Source organism: Myotis nattereri, assembly GCF_964212035.1.
Source record: "Myotis nattereri genome assembly, chromosome: 9".
Taxonomy (NCBI): domain Eukaryota; kingdom Metazoa; phylum Chordata; class Mammalia; order Chiroptera; family Vespertilionidae; genus Myotis; species Myotis nattereri.
This window is the reverse complement of record NC_138084.1, coordinates 6664679-6689930: the sequence shown is the minus strand read 5'-3', so window position 1 is coordinate 6689930 and position 25252 is coordinate 6664679. Positions and strand designations below refer to the sequence as shown.

At 59.9% G+C, this 25252-nt stretch overlaps 3 protein-coding genes across 3 annotated transcripts; all 3 read left to right on the top strand.

Moving 5' to 3' along the window:
* The first annotated feature begins 1053 nt into the window (after positions 1-1053).
* On the top strand, positions 1054-11768 carry ACY3 (aminoacylase 3). The gene is made up of 7 exons (XM_081098093.1): positions 1054-1091; positions 6785-7145; positions 8020-8215; positions 8452-8545; positions 8679-8786; positions 8959-9068; positions 11419-11768. Exons 2-7 carry the CDS (start codon positions 6910-6912, stop codon positions 11632-11634), a joined length of 960 nt encoding a protein of 319 aa, XP_080954219.1. The 5' UTR covers positions 1054-1091; positions 6785-6909; the 3' UTR covers positions 11635-11768.
* A 5140-nt stretch (positions 11769-16908) lies between these two features.
* On the top strand, positions 16909-21433 carry TBX10 (T-box transcription factor 10; the record flags this gene model as incomplete). The annotated part of the gene is given in 9 exon segments (XM_081100202.1): positions 16909-16989; positions 16991-17066; positions 17810-18077; positions 18166-18267; positions 18655-18826; positions 19941-20096; positions 20383-20450; positions 20647-20741; positions 21144-21433. Coding segments are annotated over 9 exon segments (1308 nt in total).
* Positions 21434-22900: 1467 nt separating this feature from the next.
* Positions 22901-25069, top strand: NUDT8 (nudix hydrolase 8). Its single transcript, XM_081100164.1, has 4 exons — positions 22901-23282; positions 23851-23983; positions 24578-24655; positions 24755-25069. Exons 1-4 carry the CDS (start codon positions 23089-23091, stop codon positions 24986-24988), a joined length of 639 nt encoding a protein of 212 aa, XP_080956290.1. The 5' UTR covers positions 22901-23088; the 3' UTR covers positions 24989-25069.
* Positions 25070-25252: the final 183 nt, after the last annotated feature.

Here is a 25252-nt window from a genome sequence, read left to right as displayed (position 1 = left end):
CAGGCTGGCCACAGCCGTCCTCCCTGCTCCTAGACGCCAGACGAAGGTCAGAGCAGGCAGAGTCTGCCACATGGGGGAACCGAGGTCGAGAGACAGGACAGGGCTGAACTGAGTTCATACAGTAAACAGGGCAGAGCTGGGCGATGGTGGGCTTTACGGAGAAGTGTGGGCTGGGGCTCAGTGAACAGCATGTCTGGTCCATTGTGACCAGCCTCTTGCCCTCTCCCCAGCCCTCCACCTGGAAGCCCACTCCCAACACCCCCAGGCCGGCTTTGGTGGGCTCCTCACCCCTCAGAGCCTGGGCGAGTGGCCTGAGACTGAGAGAATAAGGGGAAGGATGATCTTCCTGCTCCCCTGGGAATTGTTGGGGATGGTCGTCTCCAAACGGGAACAGGGCGGACGTAAAGGAGGTGCTGAATAGGGGCTTGTTGATGAGTGTAGGAAAGCATGGACAAGGAAGAGAAAAGATGAATGGATGGAAGGATGGGTGGGTGGGTAGGTGGATGGATGACACAATAGGTGGGGAGAAGGGCAAGTGAGTGGATGAATAAGATGATGGATATAGTTGGTTGGGTGGATGGATAAACTGATGGATGAGTAGGTGGCCCAGATAGAAGCTGAGTGACCATTGGCCTGGGTCTAAGAGATCCCATTCCCCCACCTCTGCCTTGGCAAGTTGCTTCCTCAAATGACCATTGGACTGAAAAGAGAGAGCCAGGGGGGCTGAGAATAACTGGAGGGTGTCCAGGCCACAGTCTGGGCAGTGAGCCCAGTGAGCAAAGACCAGAAGATACTGCTCCGTGGACACTGGACATTTCGCTGCCCTCACCACAGCTCGGCGTGTCCCCTTTGCCCTCTCGGCCGCTGGTTGCTGTGGTTCAGATGGGGGGCAACGCCTCAAGGGAAACGTGGCTCTGCGGGGGGGGGGGGGCACTGGAGGTGGGATGGGCAGGGCAGTCCCCGCATGCCCCACCCCGGCGGCCCCTGGTTGGTAGAGCAGTCACATGACTGCATCCTGGCTGCCAGGCAGGCTGCGAGCAGGTGCAGCCTCCTGCCCTGAGGAGGCTGTTCTAGAGCCACAGATGTGACAGGTAAGTGTCCCCCCCTCGCACCATCCTTCCCGTCCCAGCCCTTTCCTTTCTCTGTCACCGCTGACCAGGCTCGGTCCTGGCGACGGCGTCGTCAGACCCAGAACGAAGTCCGTTCCTGGTGTTTCTGAGCCAGCGCACAGGGCCTCCGAGAGCCTTACGGCCCTTCAGGCATTTGCTCAGCTGCTCTCCCTTCCCAACTCTCCTTCCTCCCTCCCACCCACCTCTTCCCTACCCCTGACTCCCGAGGGATCCGCCTCAAATTCCAGAGGGGGGCCCCTGGCCCGGCTCACACAGCACCCACCGCTCCGCTGCCCCTTCCCTGCGCCAGCGCCACCACCTAGACAGCCTGGGTGCTTCCCTCTCGGCCACCTGGTACCCCTGCCTTTGGGCACGTCCCTTCCCTTCTCCGAGTCTCTGTTTTCTTAGCTTATAGAATGGGCTCCACCTACCCCTTAGAGTTGGTGTGCTGGTTAAATGAGACCATGTGGGTCGGGGGCCCAGGGGTCCCCACTCGGGGATGCAGTGGAGCCCAGACGGTAAGGGAGCCAGCGTCGGGCACAGCAGCCCTGGCTGCGGAGGCCCCCCACCACACCCCTCCTGGGCTTCCCAGGGCCCTGTCACGGCCTTGCCCCGAGGTCTGTGAGACCGGCCTCTCCCTGTCCAGCGGTCTTGGAGTCCTGCTGCCCGAGGCTGGGGTCCGTCCCAGGGTCCCTTAGAGCTCAGGGGTCAGCTTCAGCCATAGGTGCTGGTCCCACTGTGGTGACTGACCATAGTCCAGATGCGCCATTGAGAGAAACTACAATATGGGGTGAGTCTTCCTCCCCGCGCACCCCCCCCCCCCCGCCCGGACACCAGACCCAGGGAAGGAGTGGGCAGGCTGGGCCTGGTGGGGGTTGGGAGGAAGGACCAGGCTGTGATGAGGGCGCTGTGTACACACAGCGGGAGGGCGGTGAGCAAAGGCCGAAGGGGGACGAGCCTGCTCAGGGGGTGGACGGTCAGGCAGGGGCTCCGAAGGAGCGGCTCCCAGGTCACGTGGCTCTCCTGGGTCAAGCCTGACAATTTTGTGGGTTGGCTCAGGTTTTGACTGCTCGCTGGGCCTCAGTTTCTCCAGCTGCAGAGAAGAAGGTGGACCCGTGGAGGATGCCCCTGCCCTCGGTCATGCCAGGGTCCGCCGTGCCTGTTTCCAAGCTTGGGCTGCCCCTCCTCCCCCTCACTCCTCTCAGCTGCTCAGCCCAGAGAGGGTGCTGACTCTCCCCACGTCACACAGCCTGTCAGGATGGGCGGCAGAGCCTCAGGGCCGAGCACAGCTTAGACACTGGGTGACCCGGCTGGACAGTTCACTGCCCAGCTCTGCCTCCTCAGTGACCTTTGGACCGTCCTTGAAACCGTGTGACAGCCCCGGGCAGCCTGGAGGCTAGGGGAGGAATTGTGGTTAGGGGCCCTCTGCAGCCAGGACCTCTGCACCCAACACTAACTCTCTTACAGAGTCTGGGCTCCACTGCATCCCAGAGTAGGGACCCCTGGGCCCCAGGCACATGCGATCTCATTTAACCTCACACCAACTCTAAGCCCGGGGAGGGACAGGCCTGGAGGGGGGGCTCCGACTGGACACCCCCAGGTTCCAGCTCCAGCTCCAGCTCTGGTGCCCTGGTGCCCTTGGGCATTCTGTCTAAGCCCCAGGTTCCACATCTGGGAAATGGGTGGGAGTGTCACGTCCAAAACAAAGCAGGCGGGATCATGAGCCACGCCTGTCTCTCTGGGGGCTGCAAGGGCAGAGCATGTTGCTGAGGGGGTGAAGGGAAGAGGACACTTCTCACCTGGGTGGCCGCCAGGTACATGCCTCAGTGAGTAATGTGTGGGCCCTTGTGGTGGTGGCCCAGGCTGCCAGCAACTCGAGCCAGGGCTGCCTTGCGCCCTGGGCTGGGCACCTGTGAAGTAACAGGTCTGCTTGGCAGCCCTCAGCCCTCCTCGGGATTCATGTTCATCCCAGGCCTTGTGTCCCTGCTGGTGATTTTCCAAGGCCACGTGTAGCTGCCCACCAGGAGCCTGCCTGGGACCGGCCCAGCTGCAGGACCTGAACTCAGTGGACTGGACTGCGGCAGCGGTCGGCAGCAGTGGGGGTAGAGCTGGGTGGGGAGACCCCAGCGCTCCTGCCCTCTGTCTGGACCTCAGCCAGCACCACCCTCCCCGGCTCTCTGCCAACTTGTCACCAACACTTCCTGCCCAGGGATCTCTGGGCCCATAAATACCCGCTGCTCTGCATGGGGCACACCCCAGCCCTGGAGGCCCAGGAACCCAGACACCCCAGCAGGGAGCCACCGCACAGCTAATGTATGGGGTGCGCTCCCCCCAGGCTGTGTCCCAGTCTCCCCTATATAACACCGGAGCATTACCCCTTTCTACAAGCACACCCTGGTGAAGGTCTGGGCCCCTCATCTCACCTTAGGACAGCGGTTCTCAACCTGTGGGTCGCGACCCCTTTGTGGGTCGAACGACCATTTCACAGGGGTCGTTTAAGACCATCGGGAAAGAGAAACCAAGATGGCAGCATAGGTAAACACCGAAAATTGCTGCCTCGCACCACTAATTCAAAAATACACTAAAAGACAAAAAGGACATCATCCAGAACCACAGGAAGGCTGGCTGAGTGGAAATTCTAAAACTAGAAGGAAAGAGAAAAGCACGCTGAGACTCAGAGGAGGCGTGGAAGTAAAGTGCAGAGGTACGGAGGCACATGGGGAAAGGGCTGGCAACTGAGGACACGGTTGTCTTTTTCAATCAGGAGGGAGTCTCAAGCTCCCAATGGCTCTGAACTCCAGTTCCGGGCGAGTCTCTGGGGACCCAGACTCATACTGGGAGAAAATGGACTGTCTGGCATCGGTAGGAACTCGAGGGCAGCTTTCTCTCAGAGGGACTTGCAGTGATTACCGCAGGACACTGAGACCCGGGACCTCTTAGGGCAGGACTGAGGATCAGCCATAGCTGTTGCTCTACCCTGTTGATTCCCTGAGCCCCCGCCCTACCCAAGCTGTGCACAGAGGCTTTTGCATATGAAAGGCCAGGCCCTTTGCAATCTGAAAATTACCTAACAAACTGCAGCTGGGTTAGAGAGACCCAGAACTTCAAAAAGAAGGCGCAAGGCCCCACAGCAGCTTGCATTGCTTCACAGCTGGGCCTCATCTGGGCACCTCCAAATCCCAAACAAAGAAGAGGAATCTGCAGATCTCTCCGTAGCTCCTGCTGGGTAGCCTCAGGAAGAGGCTAAATTATCACCTCCTTAGATCCAAGAGCCAGTGTACCCAGTGGTCAGAGTGGGACCATCCAATTACAACTCCTCAGATCCATAAGGGACACACTCAGGGGGCAGACTCAGTGAGCACCAAAGCTCCACTGAAGGAAGTCTTGCCCCAGAAGGGTGTCTCCAGCAGAGAAGTTCTCCCACTGTAGACACAGCTGATTCTCACAGCCGATCGGCCTGGAGGTCAATTCCTCCCAGTGATACCTACAACAATCAAGGCTTAACTCAGGGGTCCTCAAACTTTTTAAATGGGGCCAGTTCACTGTCCCTCAGACCATTGGAGGGCTGGACTATAGTTAAAGAAAAAAACACAGCTATGAACAAATTCCTATGCACACTGCACATATCTTATTTTGAAGTTAAAAAAAAAACCACACGGGAACAAATACAATATTTGTATTTGCATGTGGCCCGCGGGCCGTAGTTTGAGGACCCCTGGCTTAACTACAACAAGATTGTGTACAAAGCCCACAAAGGGGCGCACCAAGAGTGTCCACCTCAGGTAATTGGGGAGGCTGAGCCACTGGGCCCTATAGGACACCTAGCACAGAAAGCCACTCTATCAACACAGGGAAGCATAAAAAATGCAGAGACAAAGAAACAAGTCACAAATGACAGAAATGGAGGAAAGCAAACTACAGGATATACAGTTCAAAATCACACTTATAAGGTTTTTCAAGAATTTTCTAGAAACCACCAATAAATTTAGTGAGACCCTCAAGAAATCTAGTGAGACCCTCGAGGTTATGAAAAAGAACCAACTAGAAATTAAGCATACACTGACTGAAATAAAGAATATTATACAGAGTTCCAACAGCAGACTAGAGGATCGCAAGAATCAAGTCAAAGATTTGAAATACGAAGAAGCAAAAAACACCCAACCAGAAAAACAAAAAGAAAAAAGAATCCAAAAATATGAAGATAGTGTAAGGAGACTCTGGGACAACTTCAAGCGTACCAACATCTGAATTATGGGGGTGCCAGAAGAAGAGAGAGAACAAGATATTGAAACCTATTTGAAGAAAAAATGACAGAAAACTTCCCCTACCTGGTGAAAGAAATAGACTTACAAGTCCAGGAAGCACAGAGAACCCCAAACAAAAGGAATCCAAAGAGGACCACACCAAGACACATCATAGTTAAAATGCCAAGAGCAAAAGACAAAGACAGAATCTTAAAAACAGCAAGAGAAAGAAACTCAGTTACCTACAAGGGAGTACCCATAGGACTGTCAGATGATTTCTCAACAGAAACTTTGCAGGCCAGAAGGGAGTGGCAAGAAATATTCAAAGTGATGAATACCAAGAACCTACAACCAAGATTACTTTACCCAGCAAAGCTATCATTCAGAATAGAAGGTCAGATAAAGAGCTTCACAGATAAGAAAAAGCTAAAGGAGTTCATCACCACCAGACCAGTATTATATGAAATGCTGAAAGGTATCCTTTAAGAAGAGGAAGAAGAAGAAAAAGGTAAAGATACAAATTATGTACAACAAATACACATCTATCAACAAGTGAATCTAAAAATCAAGTGAATAAATAATCTGATGAACAGAATAAACTGGTGATTATAATAGAATCAGGGCATAGAAAGGGAGTGGACTGACTATTCTGAGGTGGGGGAAAGGGGTGTGGGGGGTGTGGGAAGAGACTGGACAAAAATTGTACACCTATGGATGGGGGGGTGGTAAGGGCAGAGGGTGGTGTGGGAACCGGGTGGAGGGGAGCTTTGGGGCGGGGGGGGGGGGGGGAAGAGGAACAACTGTAATAATCTGAACAATAAAGATTTAATTATTTAAAAAAAAGACCATCAGAAAACACGTATATAATTACATATTGTTTTGTGATTAATCACTATGCTTTAATTATGTTCAATTTGTAACAATGAAATTGGGGGTCACCGCAACATGAGGAACTGTATTAAGGGGTCGCGGCATCAGGAAGGTTGAGAACCACTGCCTTAGGAGAAAGAAGCTCCTTGTTGCCCTGGCTGGTGTTGCTCAGTGGTGAGCACTGGTCTGTGCACTGAAAGGTTGCGGGTTCGATTCCAGGTCAAGGGCACATGCCTGGGTTGCAGGTTAATTCCTTGGCTGCTGTCAGGGTGCTTGCAGGAGGCAACCAATCGATGTATTTCTCTCACATCAATTTTTTTTTTTCTCTCCCTCCCCTCCCTCCCTCCCACTCTCTCTAAAAATCAGTGGGAAAAGTCCTCAGGTGAGGCTCAACAGCAACAATGAAAGAAGCTCCTTGTTAAAGGGAGGGAAGGGTGGTGCCGACCCTCCAGGAAAGGAGCTCCGGGTTCGGGCACCGGGAGGGAGAGGCCTTGAGCGGGCAGTGGAGGCGGAGGGGCAGTGCCACTCCGCCCAGCTGCCCTCAGTCACATCTTTTGACAGACAGCCGAGCTGCCTGGCTGGGACTCTGGGACTCGTCACACCTCAGGGAGCTCACCACCCACCCCACCCCTGCTCAGCACCAGGCCCTAAGCAGGCCCACCCACCGGGCCCTCCACCCACAGGGGATGTGCTCGCGGCCTGAGCCTCGAGAGCCCCTGCGCCGTGTGGCAGTGGTCGGGGGCACCCATGGCGATGAGATGTCTGGCGTCTACCTGGCGCGGTACTGGCTGCGGGCCCCGGGGGAGCTGCAGAGACCCAGCTTCTCCGCAGTGCCCGTGCTGGCCAACCCAGCGGCCACAGCCGCCTGCCGCCGCTACGTGGACTGTGACCTCAACCGCGCCTTCACCAGCGCCTTCCTCACGTGAGTGTCCTGGTGGCTGTGGGGCCCTGGCCCGCCAGGTGGCCCAGGCCCTTGGACTGGCACTGAGATCTTCAGCTCAAACTCATCCTCCAGCCACTAGCAGGGCACACCCTCTGCTTTCGATGCCTATTCTTCCTTTTCAGCTTAGACACATCCGAACGGATATCACCTCCTCCAGGAAGCCTTCCTGACCTCAGGCTGGGTCAGGGCCTCCTCGGGACTCCCCCTACCCAGGGCTTGCCTCAGATCAGCCCCACAGGCTGCGTTTACTTTACTTTCTTTAATGGACATTCGCTGAGCCCCACCTCTGAGCCAGGCTCTGGCCAGCTCAGGTGAGAGAATGGGGAGTGAAATGAGGTGTTGTTCTCAGCTTACTGGGGGAGACAGAGGAAGAACCCATAACCACAACCCAGGAGGCTAAATGCAGGGGGAGGAGCGGCTATAGAAACCTGACCAAAGGTAGTCAGAGAAGGCTTCCTGGAAGAGGTGGTATCTCAGCCAAGCACTGAAGGGTGAGTCCATGTTAACCAGGTGAAGAGAGGAGAAAAGGCGTTTCCAGGGAAGGGCCCAGCAGGTGCACAGGCCTAGCAGTGAGACCAGCTGGAAGTGTGGCTGGAGTGAGAGCTGACGAGGTAGGTGGGCCAGGCCAGGCCAAGGGTTTGAACCTTATGGGGGCAGTGGGGAGCCAACAAGAGCCCTGAGAGGGGCAGGCACGCTGCAGAGGCTCAAAGGACGAGCCCTTGAGCTGCTCTGTCGCTCCTGCAGGGTCTCAGGGGTTCACTTCAGTCAGCACAGGAGGCTCCCTCCCCTCCTCTCATTACACCTCTGATGATTGAGACTATGGGTGGTGATACCCCCATCCCTGCCCCTGCAGGGCCAGGGCCCACCCGGATGACCCATATGAGGTGACAAGGGCCCGAGAGCTGAACCATCTGCTGGGACCCAAGGCCTCGGGCCAGGCCTTTGACTTCGTCCTGGACCTGCACAACACCACGGCCAGCATGGGCACCTGCCTCGTCGCCGAATCCGCCCACGACGTCTTTGCGATGCACCTGTGCCGCCACCTACAGGTGGCCCTGTGCCCGCAGCGTGCAGACGGGAGGGTGGGGAGGAGAGCACCACAGGGCTGGCGCCTCCTCCGCTGGGGACGGGGTGGGGGGAGGGTGCTTCCTGGGCTCCAGTCCCAGGGCCTCGCCACCCTCTGGACCCCCCCGCCCCACCCCCCTGCTCTGTGCTTCCTCCATGCTCCCCCCTCGAGTTTCCCCGCCCAGATAGGCCTGGGCCCTGACCCACCCTCCGCCCACAGCTGCAGAGCCGGGAGCTGCCCTGCCGGGTCTTCCTGTACCAGTTGCCCGGAGAAGAGAGCTACAGCGTCCACTCCGTGGCCAAGAGCGGACTGGGTGGGCCCAGATGGTCGAAGAGCTCAGGGGCTGGGAAGGGCGGGGCCAGATGGTGGGCGGTGTCAGGGTCTAGGGGTCCAGAGGGCCCAAGTCTCTGGAGTACCTGCCTGACCCCTTCCCTCTGGGTCCCCAGGCCTGGAGCTGGGCCCCCAGCCTCAGGGGGTGCTGCGGGCCGACCTTCTCGCCAGGATGAGGGCCTTGGTGGCCGCAGCCCTGGACTTCATCCAGCTCTTCAACCAGGGTGAGACCCCAGGACTCCCGGGCAACCGAGGCCCTGAGAGGAGAGGGCCTGGCCCAGGGGCCGAGGAGCCAGGCTCTGGGGTGGGCTGGGAGCCAGCCTGAGTGGCCCCCATGGCCCACTCCATCAGGGCCTGGAGGGAGGGACGGGCTCAGGCACCAAGCCTCCCACACAGGCACCGCATTTCCTGCCTTTGAGATGGAAGCGTATAGAAAAGTGAGCAGCGTGGACTTCCCACGCACGGAGACCGGGGACCTGGCAGGCACCGTGCATCCTCAGCTGCAGGTGCGTGCGTGTGCGTGTGCATGTGTGTGTGTGTGTGTGTGTGTGTGTGTGTGTTGTGGCTGGAGCTCCTAGGTCACAGCTTTGGGAGGCATGAGAAAACGAGCACAGCGGTAACTGGTGTGGCTCAGTGGATGGGGCGTTGGCCTGCGGACTGAAGGGTCCCAGGTTCGATTCCGGTCAAGGGCATGTACCTTGGTTGCGGGCACATCCCCAGTAGGAGGTGTGCAGGAGGCGGCTGATTGACGTTTCTAATTCTCTATCTCTCTCCCTTCCTCGCTGTAAAACATCAATAAAATATTAAAAGAAAGAAAGAAACGAGCACAGAGGCAGGGACCACAGTGCCTCCCACGGAGTCACCAGCACCCCGAATGCAGAGCGGGGGCAGTAGCCCGGGCGCCCATGCCCACCCATCTGCCTCTGCAGGAACCCTGCACGGGCATGGGACTCTGGGCCACAGTGATGCCCACAGAGCCTGTGGGGGCACCTGGGGCTCCACAGCAGCCTGGACACACCTCTCCTGGCTGCAGAGAGGCCGAGGGAGGGAGGGGGTGGGCAGGCCTGACCCTGCTTGCAGGTGCAAATGCAGAGCCCTCTGCTTTCCAGTTAATTCCTCAAGCATCCCTATGCGAGTTAGCAGGGAGTCCAGCATCTCCCTCTCCAGACTTCCCCTTCCTGAATGTTCCAGGGACTAGACCAGCGGTTCTCAACCCGGGGGTCGCGACCCCTTTGGGGGTCGAACGACCCTTTCACAGGGGTCGCCTAAGACCATCGGAAAACACATATATACTTACATATTGTTTTTGTGATGAATCACTATGCTTTAATTACGTTCAATTTGTAACAATGAGAATACATCCTGCATATCAGATATTTACATGACGATTCATAACAGTAGCAAAATTACAGTTATGAAGTAGCAACGAAAATAATTTTATGGTTGGGGGTCACCACACCATGAGGAACTGTGTTAAAGGGCCGCGGCATTAGGAAGGTTGAGAACCACTGTTTGTATATGTGTTTTCCGATGGCCTTAGGCGACCCCTGTGAAAGGGTCGTTCGATCCCCAAAGGGGTCGTGACCCACAGGTTGGCGACCCACAGGTTGAGAACCGCTGGACTAGGGGATCCTGCTGCTATAATCTGGCAGGAAGAAGGTAGGCAAGGGCAGCCAACCAGCTGCCTTTCTCCTTGCTGCCACCGGGCGTCGCTGTGGAGCAAGGCCCACACCCTCCGTGGCCTTTGCTTTCTGCAGTGCCCAGGCGGCAGGGGTGCCCAAGATGGGCGCCTGAGCCCTAGCCTCATTAGTAAGTGTTCCCCAACCCCCCATCTGGCCTTCAGGCGGGAGAGGGGCATCAGAGGGGCCACCGGCTCCTCACTCCACCCCAAAGCTCAGCGCTGAGCCCAGTGACCAGCCAGAGCCCCTCTTCCGTGATGAGTCCTTGTGGGCCAGCAGGGTCCTCTCCTGCCAGTGGAACCAGGTGGGGGACCCCTCCAGTATCGGAGATGACCCAGTCATTTTGAATCTCTGCAGGGATGGGTGTCTGTCTCTGGGGCCGCACCTCCCTCGGTCAGCCCTGTCCGTCCCACAACATGGGAGCGACCCCGCACACAGACCTGGCACGCACTGAGAGCTTGGCAGGGCGTGGGCATGACAGAGAGAGGCGTAGTGGGAAGAATTTGATATTTCAAACATACTCTGAAGGACCGACGTAACAATGGTAGGAAGAATCAGAACTTGGTTGGACTTCTTTGGTGGGAGCCAGCTGCACGTTTCATTTTGAGGCGCTATCCTGTAACTGTTGTGGGAGGGGCTCCATCCTTTCAGTGTTTAGGGCTACAGGCCCTGAAGCTGCCTGCCCCTCTTCCATGCTAAGCAGTAACAGTCATTTTGATTGCTTTCTTCCACAACTTGCATTTAATAAACTAGATGCAAACATAAGCGTTCTTAGCCATTTAATTTAAACCTCAGGGTGATAGGAGGAGAGAGTATAATCCCCGTTTTAAAGCTGAGGAGGCTGAGAACAGAGACTTGCTCCAGGTTAAGTGACTTGCTCCAGGTCACACAGCCAGCAAGAATTTGCACCGAGGCTTTACTATCTGTGCCTGTAACCACTAGACTACACTTCCGCAAGGACAAACGTCTTCCAAGGTGACTGGTGTCTCCATTTCTAGACACAGGGCCAGCTGGCATCTCAGTAGACGCCCTGTCATATTGATGAAGGCAGTGAAGGAGTGAGTGAGTGAGGCCCTAAGGGAGGGGCGTCTCTTGGACAGTCCCTGCTGGGGTCACCCCCACTGGGGCCAGGGCAGAGGTCAGCCCCATCACCCTTGGCCCTTGGCTGTCCTCCCAGGACCGAGACTTCGAGCCCCTGCGGCCTGGAGCACCCATCTTCCAGATGTTCAGCGGCAAGGACGTGCTCTATGAAGGGGAGTCCACTGTGTACCCCGTGTTCATCAATGAGGCCGCCTACTACGAGAAGGGCATTGCCTTCTTCCAGACGGAGAAGCTCACGTTCTCTGTGCCCGCCCTGCCCAGGCTGGCCCCCGCCCCCTCCCCAGCTCCCTAACCCAGGCCACACCTGCCCGGCCTCAGCCTCCCACCTGAGGCATGATCCCCAGCTCAGAGGTCCCCTTGCCACCACCACCCCCACCTCCCTGCCTCAGTTTCCCATTCTATAAAGTGGAAGATGTCCAGGGGTCTATGGTTTGTGTCCTGCATCTGTGTGGTGCCTGTCTGTGGCCTCAGGATCTGGGGTAAGTCTGGCCCCTGTGGCCTTGGACATGCTGTGTGTCCTGGGGCCAGTGGTAGCTGTCTCTGTGCCCATGCTTGTCCAGGGAAGATCCTACACTGTGAGGGAAACTGAGGGAGACTGTCCTCGAACCAGCAGAAGGGCTTCCGGAGGCCATGACCAGAGGAGGGTCCCCAACTTCCTACACTCCTGGGGCCAGAGGGTCGGCTAGGAGAGCAGAAGTGTGTGGCCACGTGTGTGGGTGCCATGTGTATGCCCGCCCCAGGTGCTGTGTGTGCACGTGTTTCTGAGAACCAGTGCCTTGGCTGTTCTGGGAGGATTTGCATGTGATGGGCACACAGCCCCATGCGCGTTTCCAGGTGTGTCATGAGCTCATGGGAGCTAAGGGGAGTCAGGGCTGGGGAAGGCGTGCAGCTCGACAGAGCTCTCTCCACCCAGGCCCGCAGGTCCAGGTGCAGGCACACAGGGGCAGGAGTGTGCCCAGGGGCTACCGCTGGGGTCCCTGGGTCCTGGCCACACTGTCCATGGCAGGCAGAACGGGGAGGGTGGACGGCCCCGAGCGCAGCCCCACAGAGCCCACACCCGCCTGAGCCGGCAGGGCATGGCTCCTGCGGACAGTGGGGCTGGTAGGGCCTGAGCTCCATGCTCTCGAGGCATCCTCCCTGGCCCCTCCACACCCCGCCTGGCCCATCCATCTCCCCGCGGCCACAGCTGCCACGCCGCCTCCTGCTATTGAGCAGCGAGATGAGAAGGTGTGAAGGATACGGGGACGCCAGGGACGGGCTGGCAGGCAAGATGGATGAGGGGGCAGGGGGCCAGGAGGTGCCTCCGGCAGGAAGGGCTGGCCAGCCGGGAGGGGCTGTGCAGGGAGGAGTGCGTGTGTGCCTGGTGTGTGTGCATGGGGGGCGGGTGTGTGAGCGTGTGTCTGTGCACACAGGAGCTCGTGCACGTGTGAACCCGGGTGGTGGCAGGTTGGTATCTGTGTGCACGTGTGTGATGTGGGTTGGCATGTCAGTGTGGTCATATTCACGTGTGGGGGTGTTTCCCAATACACAGACCAAGGTGTGTACAAGCACGCGCACACACACACACACATACACACACACACACACATACACACACACACACACGGGCCAACAGAACCCCAGGCTGAGGGAGCTACCAGGTCCCTCCATCATCAGTCCCACCTTCCAATCCACCCACTGCGGATCCTGGGTCAGGGTGGCATGGCCCTACCTCAGGGTGGCCCCTGGGTGCGGCTGGGACCCTCCATCACAAGCACAGAGAACTCCCACCCATCTTGCCCAGCAGCAAACCCCAGAGCCAGCGCAGCCTTCCCCTAGGGCTGGGCACGGGTGTGTGCCAGGGCCGGCCCACCCTCTCCCTGCAGGACCCCTCAGGGCTCGGCAGGCAGGCATGGGGACCTGGGGCTGAGCAGCAGGGGCGCCTGAGCCGAAGGAGGAGAGGTGGGCCTGCGGCTCCCACTGCTGGCCCCTCAGGTATGGCCTCTGCCAACCCCAGTGCCAAACTCTGGAGGAGGAGTGGGGTGGGGCTGGGACGAGCTGGCCTGGGTGGAGCATGCCCAGCCCAGCCTGGGGTGCTCTGGCCTGGGGGTTAGCCTGGGACGCTCCCTCCCAGTGGGCTAACCTGGGGTCCCGCCCGGTGCCCCTTCCTGGGCCCTGTGGAAAGGACCAATTGGCCAAAGAGCACTCTCAACTGAGAGCAGCCAGCTTCGGGGGACCCCACACCCTCTGCCTTCCTGGCCAGTGGTTCTGTGTCCCCTGAATGCCCAGCAGGGGGCAGCCTGGAGACGGTACCTGGTCTGGCTGGAGAGAACAGACAGACCGTGAGCAGCGCAGACTCTGACCCCATGGCCTCGCACTGGGCCAGCCTCCCATCCTCAGCCAGGGTGGGGCCGGCTTACCGCCATCCCAGGCAGAAGAGATTATGCACCTAGTTCAGTTGGGGAAACTGAGGCACAGGGTTGTCAGGGACCTGCCAGTGTAGCACAGCTCATTGGGCCAAACCATGGGGAGCACCAGGCTCCCTCCCGCCCAAGCGGGGCTGTCTCTGCGGCACTTGCTCCTGCCGCCCCCTGGGTTTCCTGCTCCAGCTGCCCGTGACTCCACCCCAGCAGCCCCAGGCCAGGGGTCTGGGTCCTGGTGAGAGGCCCCTGCCCTGCCATGCAGCCCCTGCTGCTACTGCCACTGCCCTGGCCTCTAACCTCCCCGAGGCCCCATCGGCCCCAGCCCTCCAGTCAGCCAGGCCTGGGCCCCTGCGGACCACCCAGCTCATCCTCAAGATAGGCCCCCACCCTGTGCCTGGGCCATTGATCGGGAATGGCTGGGGGCTCCCAGCCGGGGAAGGGAGGGAGCCAGGAGGGGGACCGGTAGGGGGAGAGGGAGGCTTTGCCACGTCAGTCCTCCCCACCTGCCCTCCTCCCACACGCGCCGCCCAGGGCAGGACCAGCCTGGCAGCGGCCTCAGACGGAGCAGCGTGAGGTGCGTGGAGAAAGGGGCCTGACAGCCCACAGCCAGGTCCCACCCGCAGAGACCAGGTGTAAAACCAAGACCCGGCGACTGAGGAGGGAAGGGCAGTCCTGCCAGGAGACCGAGGACGGAGTGAGCACCTGAGAGCCGGGCTGCGCGCCGAATGAACCAGGAGTCCAGGAGTGGCTGACCACCCCCGGCCAGCAGCGCCCGGACTGAGCAGGGCTGCTCCTGGACATCCGGCCGTCCGCATGGCAGGTACAGTGTGGGTTCAGGCTCCGGAGTGAGTGGGGCAGAGCAGGGAAACCCCGCTGGACCCAGGCCCGGGCAAGAGGGTGAGGCAGGGGCACCCAGGCTGTCAGGGTGGGGCTGGTGGACTCCCAGCCATCCAGGTGCAGTTATGGGGTGCCGACAGGCAGGGGACAGAGCTGCTTCTGGAGGTGAACGCCTTATCAGGCATGGGTGACCTTGGGCCTGTCCCCTCCCCTCTCTGGGCCTCACCCCTTGAGCATCAAGGTGAGGGCTAGACAAGAAGCACCTAACTTTCTCCCTAGACGGACTCGATGCCTATGGAAATGGGCATCTCCCGACCTGAGCGGTGCTGGTTTTAGGGGAACTGGGCCGAGGACAGCCATCCCCCGCCCCGCCCCGGTTTCTGAGGGCACTGAAGGGCAGGGCATTGGCTGGGATGGGCAGGGGGCTCAGAGAAGACTTGGGAGCCAGTGACCAGCCTGGGAAGCCCCCGGGCCCAGCAAAGCCATGAGCTTCTACCCTTGGGACCCACCACCGTGGACGCTAGGGGCTGGCATCATACCTGGATGTCATTCCTGCAGCTGCCCACCTGACGGCCTGGTCCCAGATGGTGGGGACATCTGTCTATCCACCCGTCACGCCCACTGGGGTATGCAGACCAGACATCCCACCCCACCCCCAGCCCCCAGGAATACCGGGGGCTTTAGCAAGATGCCCTTTCTCCAATGTGGTCCCGGGGGGCCCCTGGGGGGCCCCACTCTTACCAGGCGCCGCCTCAGTGCCAGCTCTGGCCAGTTTGGCTCTTTAGACGCTCCCTCCACCCACCTATTTGTCTGTCTGTCCATCCATCTGACACCGATATTCTACCTCTGCCCAGGGGGTCCCGTGGTATTACCAGATCCCCGGCTTCTCCTGGGGCTGCTAGTAACTAATCACTTGTGTTTCAGGATTTTTTTTTCTATTTTAAAATGTTTAATTGTGTAAAATGTACATAACATTAAATTTACCATTTTAAAATGCACAGTTTAGGGGCATGACGCACATTCACGCTGCTGTGCCGCCGTCACCACCATAAGCTCCAGGATGCTTTGCATCTTGTAACATGAAACGCTGTCCCCTTTAAACATGAACTTCCCCTCCCCTCCCCCAGCTCCTGGCACCCACCGCCCTACTTTCTGTTTACGAATTTGACAGCTCTAGGGACTTCCTGTAAGTGGAATCGTACAGTATTTGTCCTTCTGTCCGGCTTATGGCACTCAGCATATGTCCTGAATTTCCTTCTTCTTTAAAATATCTATCTATCTATCTATTTATTTCAGAGAGGATGGGAGATAGAAAGAGATAGAAACATCAGTGATGAGAGAGAATCATCCATCAGCTGCCTCCCATACACCCCACACTGGGCATCGGGCCTGCCACCCAGGCAGGTGCCCTGCCTGGGAATCAAACCGTGACCTCCTGGTTCATAGGTCCACCCTATGAATTTCCGTCTTTTTAGGGCTGAAGGGTAGTGAGTCATGCCTGGACAGACCACATTTTGCTTATCCATTCATGGGCACCTGCGTTGCTCCCACCACTCCTATTGTGAGCAATCTCCCGTGAGCACAGATGTACAGATACGCGTTCGGGTCGCTGCTCAGCTCTGTGGGGTCTATGCCTAGGTTGTTGCATGGTGTGGTAACCCTAAGTCTAGTTTTTGGGGAACCACCATTCTGTTTCCCACAGCGACCACACCGTTTTACAGGCCGCCCAGCAGTGCACAGGGTTCCAACTGCTCCACATCCTCACCAGCCCCTCATTTTCTGTGTTGTTATTGTTTTGAGAATCACCATCCTCGCGGGTGTAAAGCAGTATCTCCTTGTAGTTAGGATTTTTTTTTTTTTTTAACCAGAAGGGTGGAGGGGGACAAAGTGTGGGGAGCTGTACGGTGTTTGGACAGGGTCAAGCCTTGGATTGAGGAGAGGGCACAGTCCTCTCGTTGCCACGTGCAAGTCCCAGCTTGGAGGGCAGAGCCCGCCCAGCACAATGATAGCCAACAGCTGGAGCTGTGAGCTTGAACCTGTGGTCCAAACACGTGGCCCCGCGCACCTGAGTGACAGAGTTCAGGTGCATGTAGCTGAGTGGGACTGAAACCCACGAGAATGATGTAAACATCTTGATCACGCCCTTACTGTGCCTCTCGGCATCTGCTATAAAATAAAGACACGGCTTGTGGGCGTTGGCCTGTCTCTCCATCAGAGGAGCAGCATCCCACCGAGACCCAGCTTTCATTCTCTTGTCTGTCTTTTCTAAGCCTTTCATCGCCCCCACTCAGGGTCACTGAACCGGGCTGAGCTGGCATGAGTATGCCATGGCCGTGCCGGCTCCCCACAACAAAGCTTTTGGCCAAGGCTTGTGCCAGGATGGCAGATCAAAAGGCAGGATCTTGAGAAAAAAAAAGTGAGGAGGCCAGAGCAGAAAGATGGCTCCCGGAGGCAGGATTCGGGCGGGTTTTCCAGGTCAGAGACGGCAAGAGCAATTCGTGGTAATGTGGGGGATCTCCTCTCAGTGCAGCTCTTCTTCAGGGGACAAGGCAGTGGGGTCTCCATGGAGCTGAGACAGACCCCGCCCCAAGCACCCCAATCTCAGGTGTCCCATTATCTATATTATGTGTCATGTGTGAAGGGCTTCCTGTGTGCCAGGCCCTGCAGGGGTCCTCACAGATCCTCACATCAGCCCTAGGAAGCAGGTTCTAGGAAGCCCTGGTGATGGATGTGGAAACTGAGGCTCAGGGAAGTGAAACCATTTGCTCGCGGCCGCCTGACAGCTCCGAGATCCCCTGGGGAGCCAGCCAGGCCTGGTCTCCGGCCTCCGGGAGCTTTTCATTTATTTATTTTAATTTTCTTTATTGATTAAGATATTACATATGTGTCCTTATCCCCTTTGCCCCCTCACCCCCCAGCTCATGCCCTCACCCCCTGGTGTCTGTGCCCATTGGTTAGGCTTATATGCATGCATACAAGTCCTTTGGTTGATCTCTCCCCCTTACCCCCACCCTCCCTGCCTTCCCTCTGAGGTTTGACGGTCTGATCGATAAGTGAGCATTTACCTTACAAGGTGATGCTGAGTCACGTTAACTGTGGGAACACACAGACCTGGCAGTCAGGGAGGACTTCCTGGAGAAAGAGGCACCTAGATGCAGCCTGGAGGCTGAGGGCTAGCTGGGTGGAGTCGGGGCGAGCAGGGCCCATGCTTCTGTCCTCTCTTCCCAGCCTTCCTCTCCGCAGGCCTTGGGGTACTTGCAGCCTCCGAGACCTACCCCCTGCCCATGAGCAGCTCCAGCTGGGAGCCCCGGCTGGTTTCTCCGTTCCCATCAGGCCTTTCCACTGGCTCCACAGGGGCCCAAGCCATGGGTGAGCCCACCAGGCAGGGCCCCAAGAACCCGCACGTGTCCAGCGTGACGGTCCAACTGGAGATGAAGGCTCTGTGGGAGGAGTTCAACCAGCTGGGCACAGAGATGATCGTCACCAAGGCAGGCAGGTGTGAGGGGCAGGGGCGGGTGTGCATGTGGGTGCAGCCGGGCCAGGCTGGGGCCGCACTCAGGCTGCTGGGCACCTCCCTCTGGCAGGAGGATGTTCCCCACCTTCCAGGTGAAGATCCTGGGCATGGACTCGCTGGCTGACTACGCCCTGCTCATGGACTTCGTGCCCCTGGATGACAAGAGATACAGGTGTGGGGGCCACCGGGGAAGGGGCTCAGTCCTCCGGTGCTGAGATGGGGAGTCGGCCCCTCGCTGCACTCCGGGGAGGCAGGGGCCAATGAAGCAGCACCAGGGAGGCATATCCTGGGGCAACACTGGGGAGTCTGGTGGCAGGGGCACCAGCCCAGGCAGCTGAAGGTGGGCAGTGGGCAGCCTGGACAGGCAGCGTGGGCTAACCCAGGGCAGCGGGTGGAACCACAGGACACTCTCAGAGCCTCTGGTTCCTCGTGTGCAAGATGGGGCTGGTGCGTGGGCACTCACAGCCCCTTTGCCCACCAGACTTGGCTGCAGGCAGGGGCAGCAGGTGAGGGTGTGTGTGACGCAGACGGGCACCCTCACCCCCGCTCTGCTCCCCAGGTACGCCTTCCACAGCTCGGCCTGGCTGGTGGCCGGCAAGGCGGACCCGGCCACGCCCGGCCGTGTGCACTTCCACCCCGACTCACCGGCCAAGGGCGCGCAGTGGATGCGCCAGATCGTGTCCTTTGACAAGCTCAAGCTGACCAACAACCTGCTGGACGACAACGGCCACGTGAGGCCCCGGCCACGGGGGAGGGCCCGGGCCTAGTCAGGGGCCTGATGGGGACGAAGTCGGGAGCCAGCCTGGCTGGGCCTTTGGTGCCCATGGCCTTGCTGCCCAGCATCCCCACCCACTGCTGCTGGCCACCGCTGGGGCGCCGAGCTCCCCTGCCGCGGTTGGGCAGCAGAGGGGACTGTGCAGGCGGGGGGGGGGGGGGGGGGGGAGTGGGCTGAGGGAGTGGGAATGTTCCAGCAAACACTGTCCCTCTCATGGGCAGTGTATGGACCACCCACACGGAGCAGGCCCATTGGGGGTCACACAGGACGGTTGACACTCTGTCAGAGACCGTGCCCCACAGGGCTCACCTCCTGGGGGCAGGGCTGATGGTGAGCAAAAGTCCAGGAAACACCGGTCTCGATGTCTCAGGGGGTGATGAAGCCAGGAGCAAAACGGACCCAGGAACGGGGCTGGGGCGGCTGCTCCCTCGGGACCAGGAAGTTGCTGCGGAGAATGTGGGCAGGATGGGAAGGACAGGAGGGAGCCCGTGCATCTAGAAGGGGAGCTGTTGCAGGTGGGCGGAGGCACTGAGAAATGTGGGGGGGGCTGGGGGACTGCATGGACGGACGGATGGACGGACCCTGCCACGTGGCTGGATTGGAGCGAGGAGGGGGAGGGGTGGGGGGAGGCTCTAGGCCAGGCTCATTTGCTCATCAGGTGGCTGCAGAGAGGATTCTGGCTTTTACTCTGGGCGGGGCGGGAGCCACAGGCGAGTGTTGAGGAGGGGGTGGCTGCGGAGGCTCACTGGGGTTGCTGTGTGGAGGACGAACGGAGGGGCCAGGTGGAGGCAGGGAGACCCGCCAGGAGGCAGCTGAGGAGACCCAGGTGAGATGACGGAGGCCAGATGGGGTGGAGGCCCTGGGGTGGGAGAGGCGATCAGGTAGTGGACAGTTCTGAAGGCAAGGCGGGCAGCCGAGATGTGGGTGTGAAAGAAAGCAAAGCAGCAAGGATGCTCCAACCTAAGGGGGCCTGTACCACCCGCACCAGCAAGGTGGCAGCAGGCCCAGGGCATTCCCTGCCCGGGGACAGCGTGCAGCCTCAGTGCCAGCTTGCTGCTGCCCCCCCACAGATCATTCTCAACTCCATGCACCGCTACCAGCCCCGTTTCCACGTGGTCTTCGTGGACCCACGCAAGGACAGCGAGCGCTACGCCCAGGAGAACTTCAAATCCTTCGTGTTCACGGAGACCCAGTTCACGGCCGTGACGGCGTATCAGAACCACCGGGTGGGTTGGGCCACAGCTCATGGGGCACCTGCCAGCCCATTTCACAGGGATGGAGACTGAGGCTCAAGTCTTAGCCGCCCATGCACACAGACCCCAGCCCTTCTCTCCTTCCCGGGACTCAGTGAGCATCTGCCCGGTCATTCCCCTCCCTTCACACCCGCGGTGGTTCCCGGTCCCAGGGCCTCCTGACCGGGGGGGTTCAGGGAGGTAAGGATGGGTGAGCCTGGGGCCCCACAGCCTTTCCCCAGGTCGGGGCTGACCCATAACTTCACTCTCTTCTCTGCAGATCACGCAGCTGAAAATCGCCAGCAACCCTTTCGCCAAGGGCTTTAGAGAGAGTGACCCGGACTCCTGGTACTGACCCCTGTCAGGCTTCCCGCTGCCCTGGCCCAGCCCCTCAGCCCCAGCCCCAGGCGTCTGCTAGGGCTTGGGCTCCCTAGAAGGGCCACACCCATTGACTGGTCCTGGGATCTCATGGGCTGACTGAACCAGATCCTTGGCGTGGTTCTTCACCTTGACCCCTGCCCCATCCCTGCCTGCCCATCTCCAGGACTGCACCTGCACAGCCCCTGCCCAGCGTCCCGGCCCGGAGTCGCAGCAGCCTCGGGCCCTGCCTGCTGAGGGGCTGCACAGAGCAGGAGAAAGGTTGGTCCCCAGGGGGACCAGAGCCCACGCGGTGGGTGAGCAGCCAGGGGGCAGCACCACACGCTTCCAAGAGGCTCCGGCTCACTCAGCAGCCCACTGGGCACCTGTGTGGACAGGAGGGGAAGCAGATTTCTCAGGCAATTTGGGGCCCAGAGCAGAGAGAACAGGGTAGGAACACGTTTCTAAGGGGGGTGGGGGGGCCGAACAGGTGAACTTCCTGGAGGAGGTGGTTCCCAAGCTGGGCTTGCAGGACTGGGAAGGAGAAAGTGAGAAAGAAATCCCAGGCAGAGGTAAGAGCAGGAGCAAAGGCTGAGGTGGGCAACCTGGGATGGGACAAGCGGAGAAGGGCCGGTGTGGCTGTGCGGGGAGGCTGGGGTTCGCTCAGACCACTTCCTCCCTCAGATCCCAACAAAGCTCCAGCTTCCACCTCCAGGAGCCCTGCTCGGCTCCACCACCAGCTGCTGGCCACCCCCGAGGCTCTGCTGGCCCCCACCACCTACCGGGCCCTCGCCTATCAGGACCTGTACCCTGGAGCCTCAAGCTCTCTTGGAATCCCAAGGGCCCGGCCGACGCCATATCCCCTCCCCAATATCCAGGCTGACAGGGATCAGGGGGGCCTGCCCCTCCCAGCTGGGATGGGGCTGCTGGCCCCCACTGCCACCTGCCTGAGGTCTCAGCAGGACCCTCAGTGATGATGGGTACCCTGTGGACACAGTCCTCTTACCCTGGACCCCACGCCCTCCAGCCTCACCTCTGCAGAGACGCCCCGCCCTCCCCAAGGAGAGCAGTGAACACAGAAGCCCAGAGAGGGAGGCTACCTGCCCAGAATCTCAGCAAGGCTGGGATGGTGCCAGGCTAGGAACCAGGCCTCCTACTTCCCGACCTGTACCCTTCTGCCTTGGGGGTGACTCCTCCAGACCCTGCTCCCCCTCTTCCTTACCCCAAACATTAAACCATTTGGCATGGGTGGTCAGAGCGCTTCTGTCCTCAGGGCTGAGGGTGGAGGGCCTCAGGGACACTCCAATGCCAGAGCCTGGGCTGCACACCCCAAAGCTCTCCCAGTGCCACCGGCATCCCTGGAAGCACAGTGACGGTAAAGGTGGTGACACCAGCAAGGGGCAGGGCTGGGTGGGTGGGAGGCGGAGTTCCTGCTCCCTATCTGTGTGCCCGGATGAGGACTGAACTGCAGCTCAGAGAGGTACTTGCTCAAGTCAAGGTTTGATGACACCTGCCACTCAACGTCTAGGTGCTGTGCACAGGTTGGGGTCGTCTGGCCGAGGGTTACAGAACCACCATAGGCAATAGCCACGCGGGCCACGATCGGGTGGGGGAGGGACTTGAGAATCTGATAGAGACTTGACACAGGAGAGCTTCTAGAGCAGTGGTTCTCAACCTTCCTAATGCCGAGACCCTGTAATACAGTTCCTCATGTGGTGGTGACCCCCAACCATAAAATTATTTTCATTGCTACTTCATCACTGTAATTTTGCTACTGTTATGAATCGTAATGTAAATGCCTGATATGCAGGATGTATTTTCATTGTTACAAATTGAACATAATTAAAGCATAGTGATTAATCACAAAACCAATACGTAATTATATATGTGTTTTCCGATGGTCTTAGGCAACCCCTGTGAAAGGGTCGTTCGACCCACAAGGGGGTTGTGACCCACAGGTTGAGAACCGCTGTTCTAGAGACAGTGACATTTAAACCTAAAGGAGTAGAGAGGAAAAAGGAAAAAAGGAGTAGAAAGGAGAGGGAGAGGGGACACAGCTCCGGGAAAGGCCAGGCGGGAGTGGGTCCCAGGAGCGCGAGGTCGCGGCGCGGCCCCTGATATCTAGGGGGCGCCCCATGAACCCCCTAAACGCCGACTCCGCCCATCTTGGAGCAGTTCCTGTGAGGTCCTCGGAGAGGAACGGACACACACGGGCGCAGAGGGACGGGAGCCGGCGGGGCCTCCGCAGCAAGACACCCCGATTCCTGAGCTCCGCGTCGGAAGGGCTGAGTTCGCCCCCGGGCCGAGCACGACCGAAGGTCGAGGACACACAGGCCTGACCACCCATCCCAGCTCCGGCCGGCCGAGGCTGCCCTCTGCGGGCAGCCAGGACACCGGTCCCCGCCCCTTCCGGCCCCGCCCACCGGTCTCTTCTGGGACCCGCCCCCTGCGCAGGCCACGCCCCTTACACGGCCAAGCCTTGAAACCGCCCGGGCAACTTCGGAGCCCCAAGGGCTGGGGCGGGGCGGGGCGGGGCGGGCGTTCGGGCCCTTCGCTGCGCCGCCCGCGCCGGGTCGGAGCTCCCGAGCGCTGCCCGCCCCCCGCCTCCCGCGGCGGCGCCCGGCCGGACATGCTGCCCGACTGCCTGTCGGCGGAGGGCGAGCGGCGCTGCCGGGAGCTGCTGGCAAAGGCCACGGCCCGGTTCCGCGCGCGGCCCGCAGCGGCCGCGGTGCTCGTGCCGCTGTGCTCGGTGCGCGGAGTCCCGGCGCTGCTCTACACCTTGCGGTCCAGCCGCCTGGTCGGGAGGCACAAGGGCGACGTCAGGTACACCGCCCGGGACTCCTCTCCCCTCTGGCGGGAGGGCACTGAGCCTCTCCGAGCCTCGGTTTGCGCCTCTGGAGAATGGGTCTGCGGAGAGCCCGTCGGCCCGGGCGCCGCGCCGGCTCCCTCCAAGCGCGCCCGCATCGCCTGGTGCCCGCGACACCTCCCTCTGAGCTGGGACCCCCCTCTCTGAGCTGGGACCCCGTCTCTGAGCTGGGACCCCCTCCCTAGAGGGGCAGCACCTCTCCTGGCCGCGGTGGGAAGACTTGGTCCCAGAGTCTTGAAAGCCGTGGGGCGGGGCTTTCCGGCTTCCCGCCCTGGCCCCGCCCTCGGCGGAAATTGGGGACACCCTAGGGTCCCTGTGGGCGCCTGGGGGCTGCCACAGACAGAATTCGCACGAGTTCCAGGCCCTCTCCCTCACCTCCATTGCTCAAGGAGGTAAAGAGCCTGGGGAGGTCCGGAGGCCTCACTAAACGCGGGCAGGCGCTTAGGGGTCACTGGCCCTCTGCCGCCCGCCATGCCCGCCGTCCGTGCCCAGCAGTCCAAGGACCAGGCTCCTGTGCCTGTTTAGTTTCCCAGGTGGCAAGTGTGACCCGGCTGACCAGGATGTGGTGCACACGGCCCTGAGGGAGACGCGGGAGGAGCTGGGCCTGGCTGTGCCCGAGGACCATGTGTGGGGTGTCCTGCAGCCCGTCTATGACCAGGTGAGCCCACCAGGCTCTGAGGCCACAGCCACCCTTCACCCCATTCACCCGCTCTCCTGCCCTGGGCTAGGCACCGGGGCCCCAGGGACAAGGAGCTGGTCATGGACTCCCGCAGGTGCAGAATGCAGTGAGCACCAGGCACCTGCCTGTCCCTCCTCTCCCATCCGCCACCACCCATCAGGGCGGGGCCAGGGGTACTTTTATCCTCTTCTCACAGGGATACTGAGGCTCAGGTTCCGGTGGAAGTGGCTCTGGGGTGAGCCAGCTCTGCTCAGCTTGGTGGATGAGGGTTGGGGAAGGACCATAGGGGAGGAAGGGATTGAATGACAAGCGGCAGGTTTCAAGGTAGTAAAAGTAAGAGAAGGTTGTTCTAAGTGGGGGAACATCTGCGAAGGCCCAGAGGCCTGAATGGGGAAACAGTCGGTCAGCCTGGCTGGAGTGAGCCCCACGCAGGACAGGGGCCAGATGGACCTGGCCTTGACTGCTAACGGCCTCTGGATGGCAAGGGTGGGGTCTCCCTCTCAGCCTCCCTTCTCCAGCCCCAAGGGCCTGCCAAGGCCATGCCTCCCTTGACTGCCTGCCTCCCTGGCCCAGGCAAAGAACACGGTGGTGCCGGTGCTCGCTGGAGTGGGCCCGCTGGATCCCCAGAGCCTCCAGCCCAACCCCGAGGAGGTGAGTAGGGGCAAGGATGCCGGGGGACTGGGTTGTCCCAATGGGGGGAAGCTGCCATGGTCAGTCCTCTGTCCACCCTCTCGCTGCCTCCTGTCATAGGTGGAGGAAGTGTTTGCACTGCCCCTGGCCCACCTGCTGCAGGTGCAGAACCAAGGCTACACCCACTTCTGCAAGGGTGGCCACTTCCGCTACACAATGCCTGTCTTCCTGCACGGGCCACACCGCGTCTGGGGGCTCACCGCCATCATCACCGAGTTCACCCTGCAGGTCTTGGTGCCTGGCGCCTACCAGCCGCGCCTGGATTTCCCTGGGGCGTGGAAGCTCCAGGGCTGAAGACTGGTCCCTGGCAGCCCCTGCCCTCACCCTGCCAGGCCAGCCCCACCTCAGGACTGAATAAAGAGCCTTTACAAACTCTTGGGCAACTGCATCTTCTGCGCTAGGGCCCTGACCTCGAGCAGACGCCATGGGACAGCTGGTCTCCTGGCTGGGGCACCCCTGTCCAAGCACTCTGTCACCCATAGCAGTGGGTACTTACCCTGCACCAGGTACTCGGCATCATTTCACCCTCACCTCAGCCCTGTGAGTGGGGCCAGCACT

Bases quoted from the DNA above. Each gene is read 5' to 3' on its own strand.
- ACY3 (XM_081098093.1), top strand. From the start codon at position 6,910: ATGTGCTCGCGGCCTGAGCCTCGAGAGCCCCTGCGCCGTGTGGCAGTG. The intron at 7,146-8,019 runs GTGAGTGTCCTG...CTGCCCCTGCAG, and splicing joins TTCACCAGCGCCTTCCTCAC to GGCCAGGGCCCACCCGGATG. The intron at 8,216-8,451 runs GTGGCCCTGTGC...CTCCGCCCACAG, and splicing joins ACCTGTGCCGCCACCTACAG to CTGCAGAGCCGGGAGCTGCC.
- NUDT8 (XM_081100164.1), top strand. From the start codon at position 23,089: ATGCTGCCCGACTGCCTGTCGGCGGAGGGCGAGCGGCGCTGCCGGGAG. The intron at 23,984-24,577 runs GTGAGCCCACCA...TCCCTGGCCCAG, and splicing joins TGCAGCCCGTCTATGACCAG to GCAAAGAACACGGTGGTGCC. The intron at 24,656-24,754 runs GTGAGTAGGGGC...CTCCTGTCATAG, and splicing joins TCCAGCCCAACCCCGAGGAG to GTGGAGGAAGTGTTTGCACT.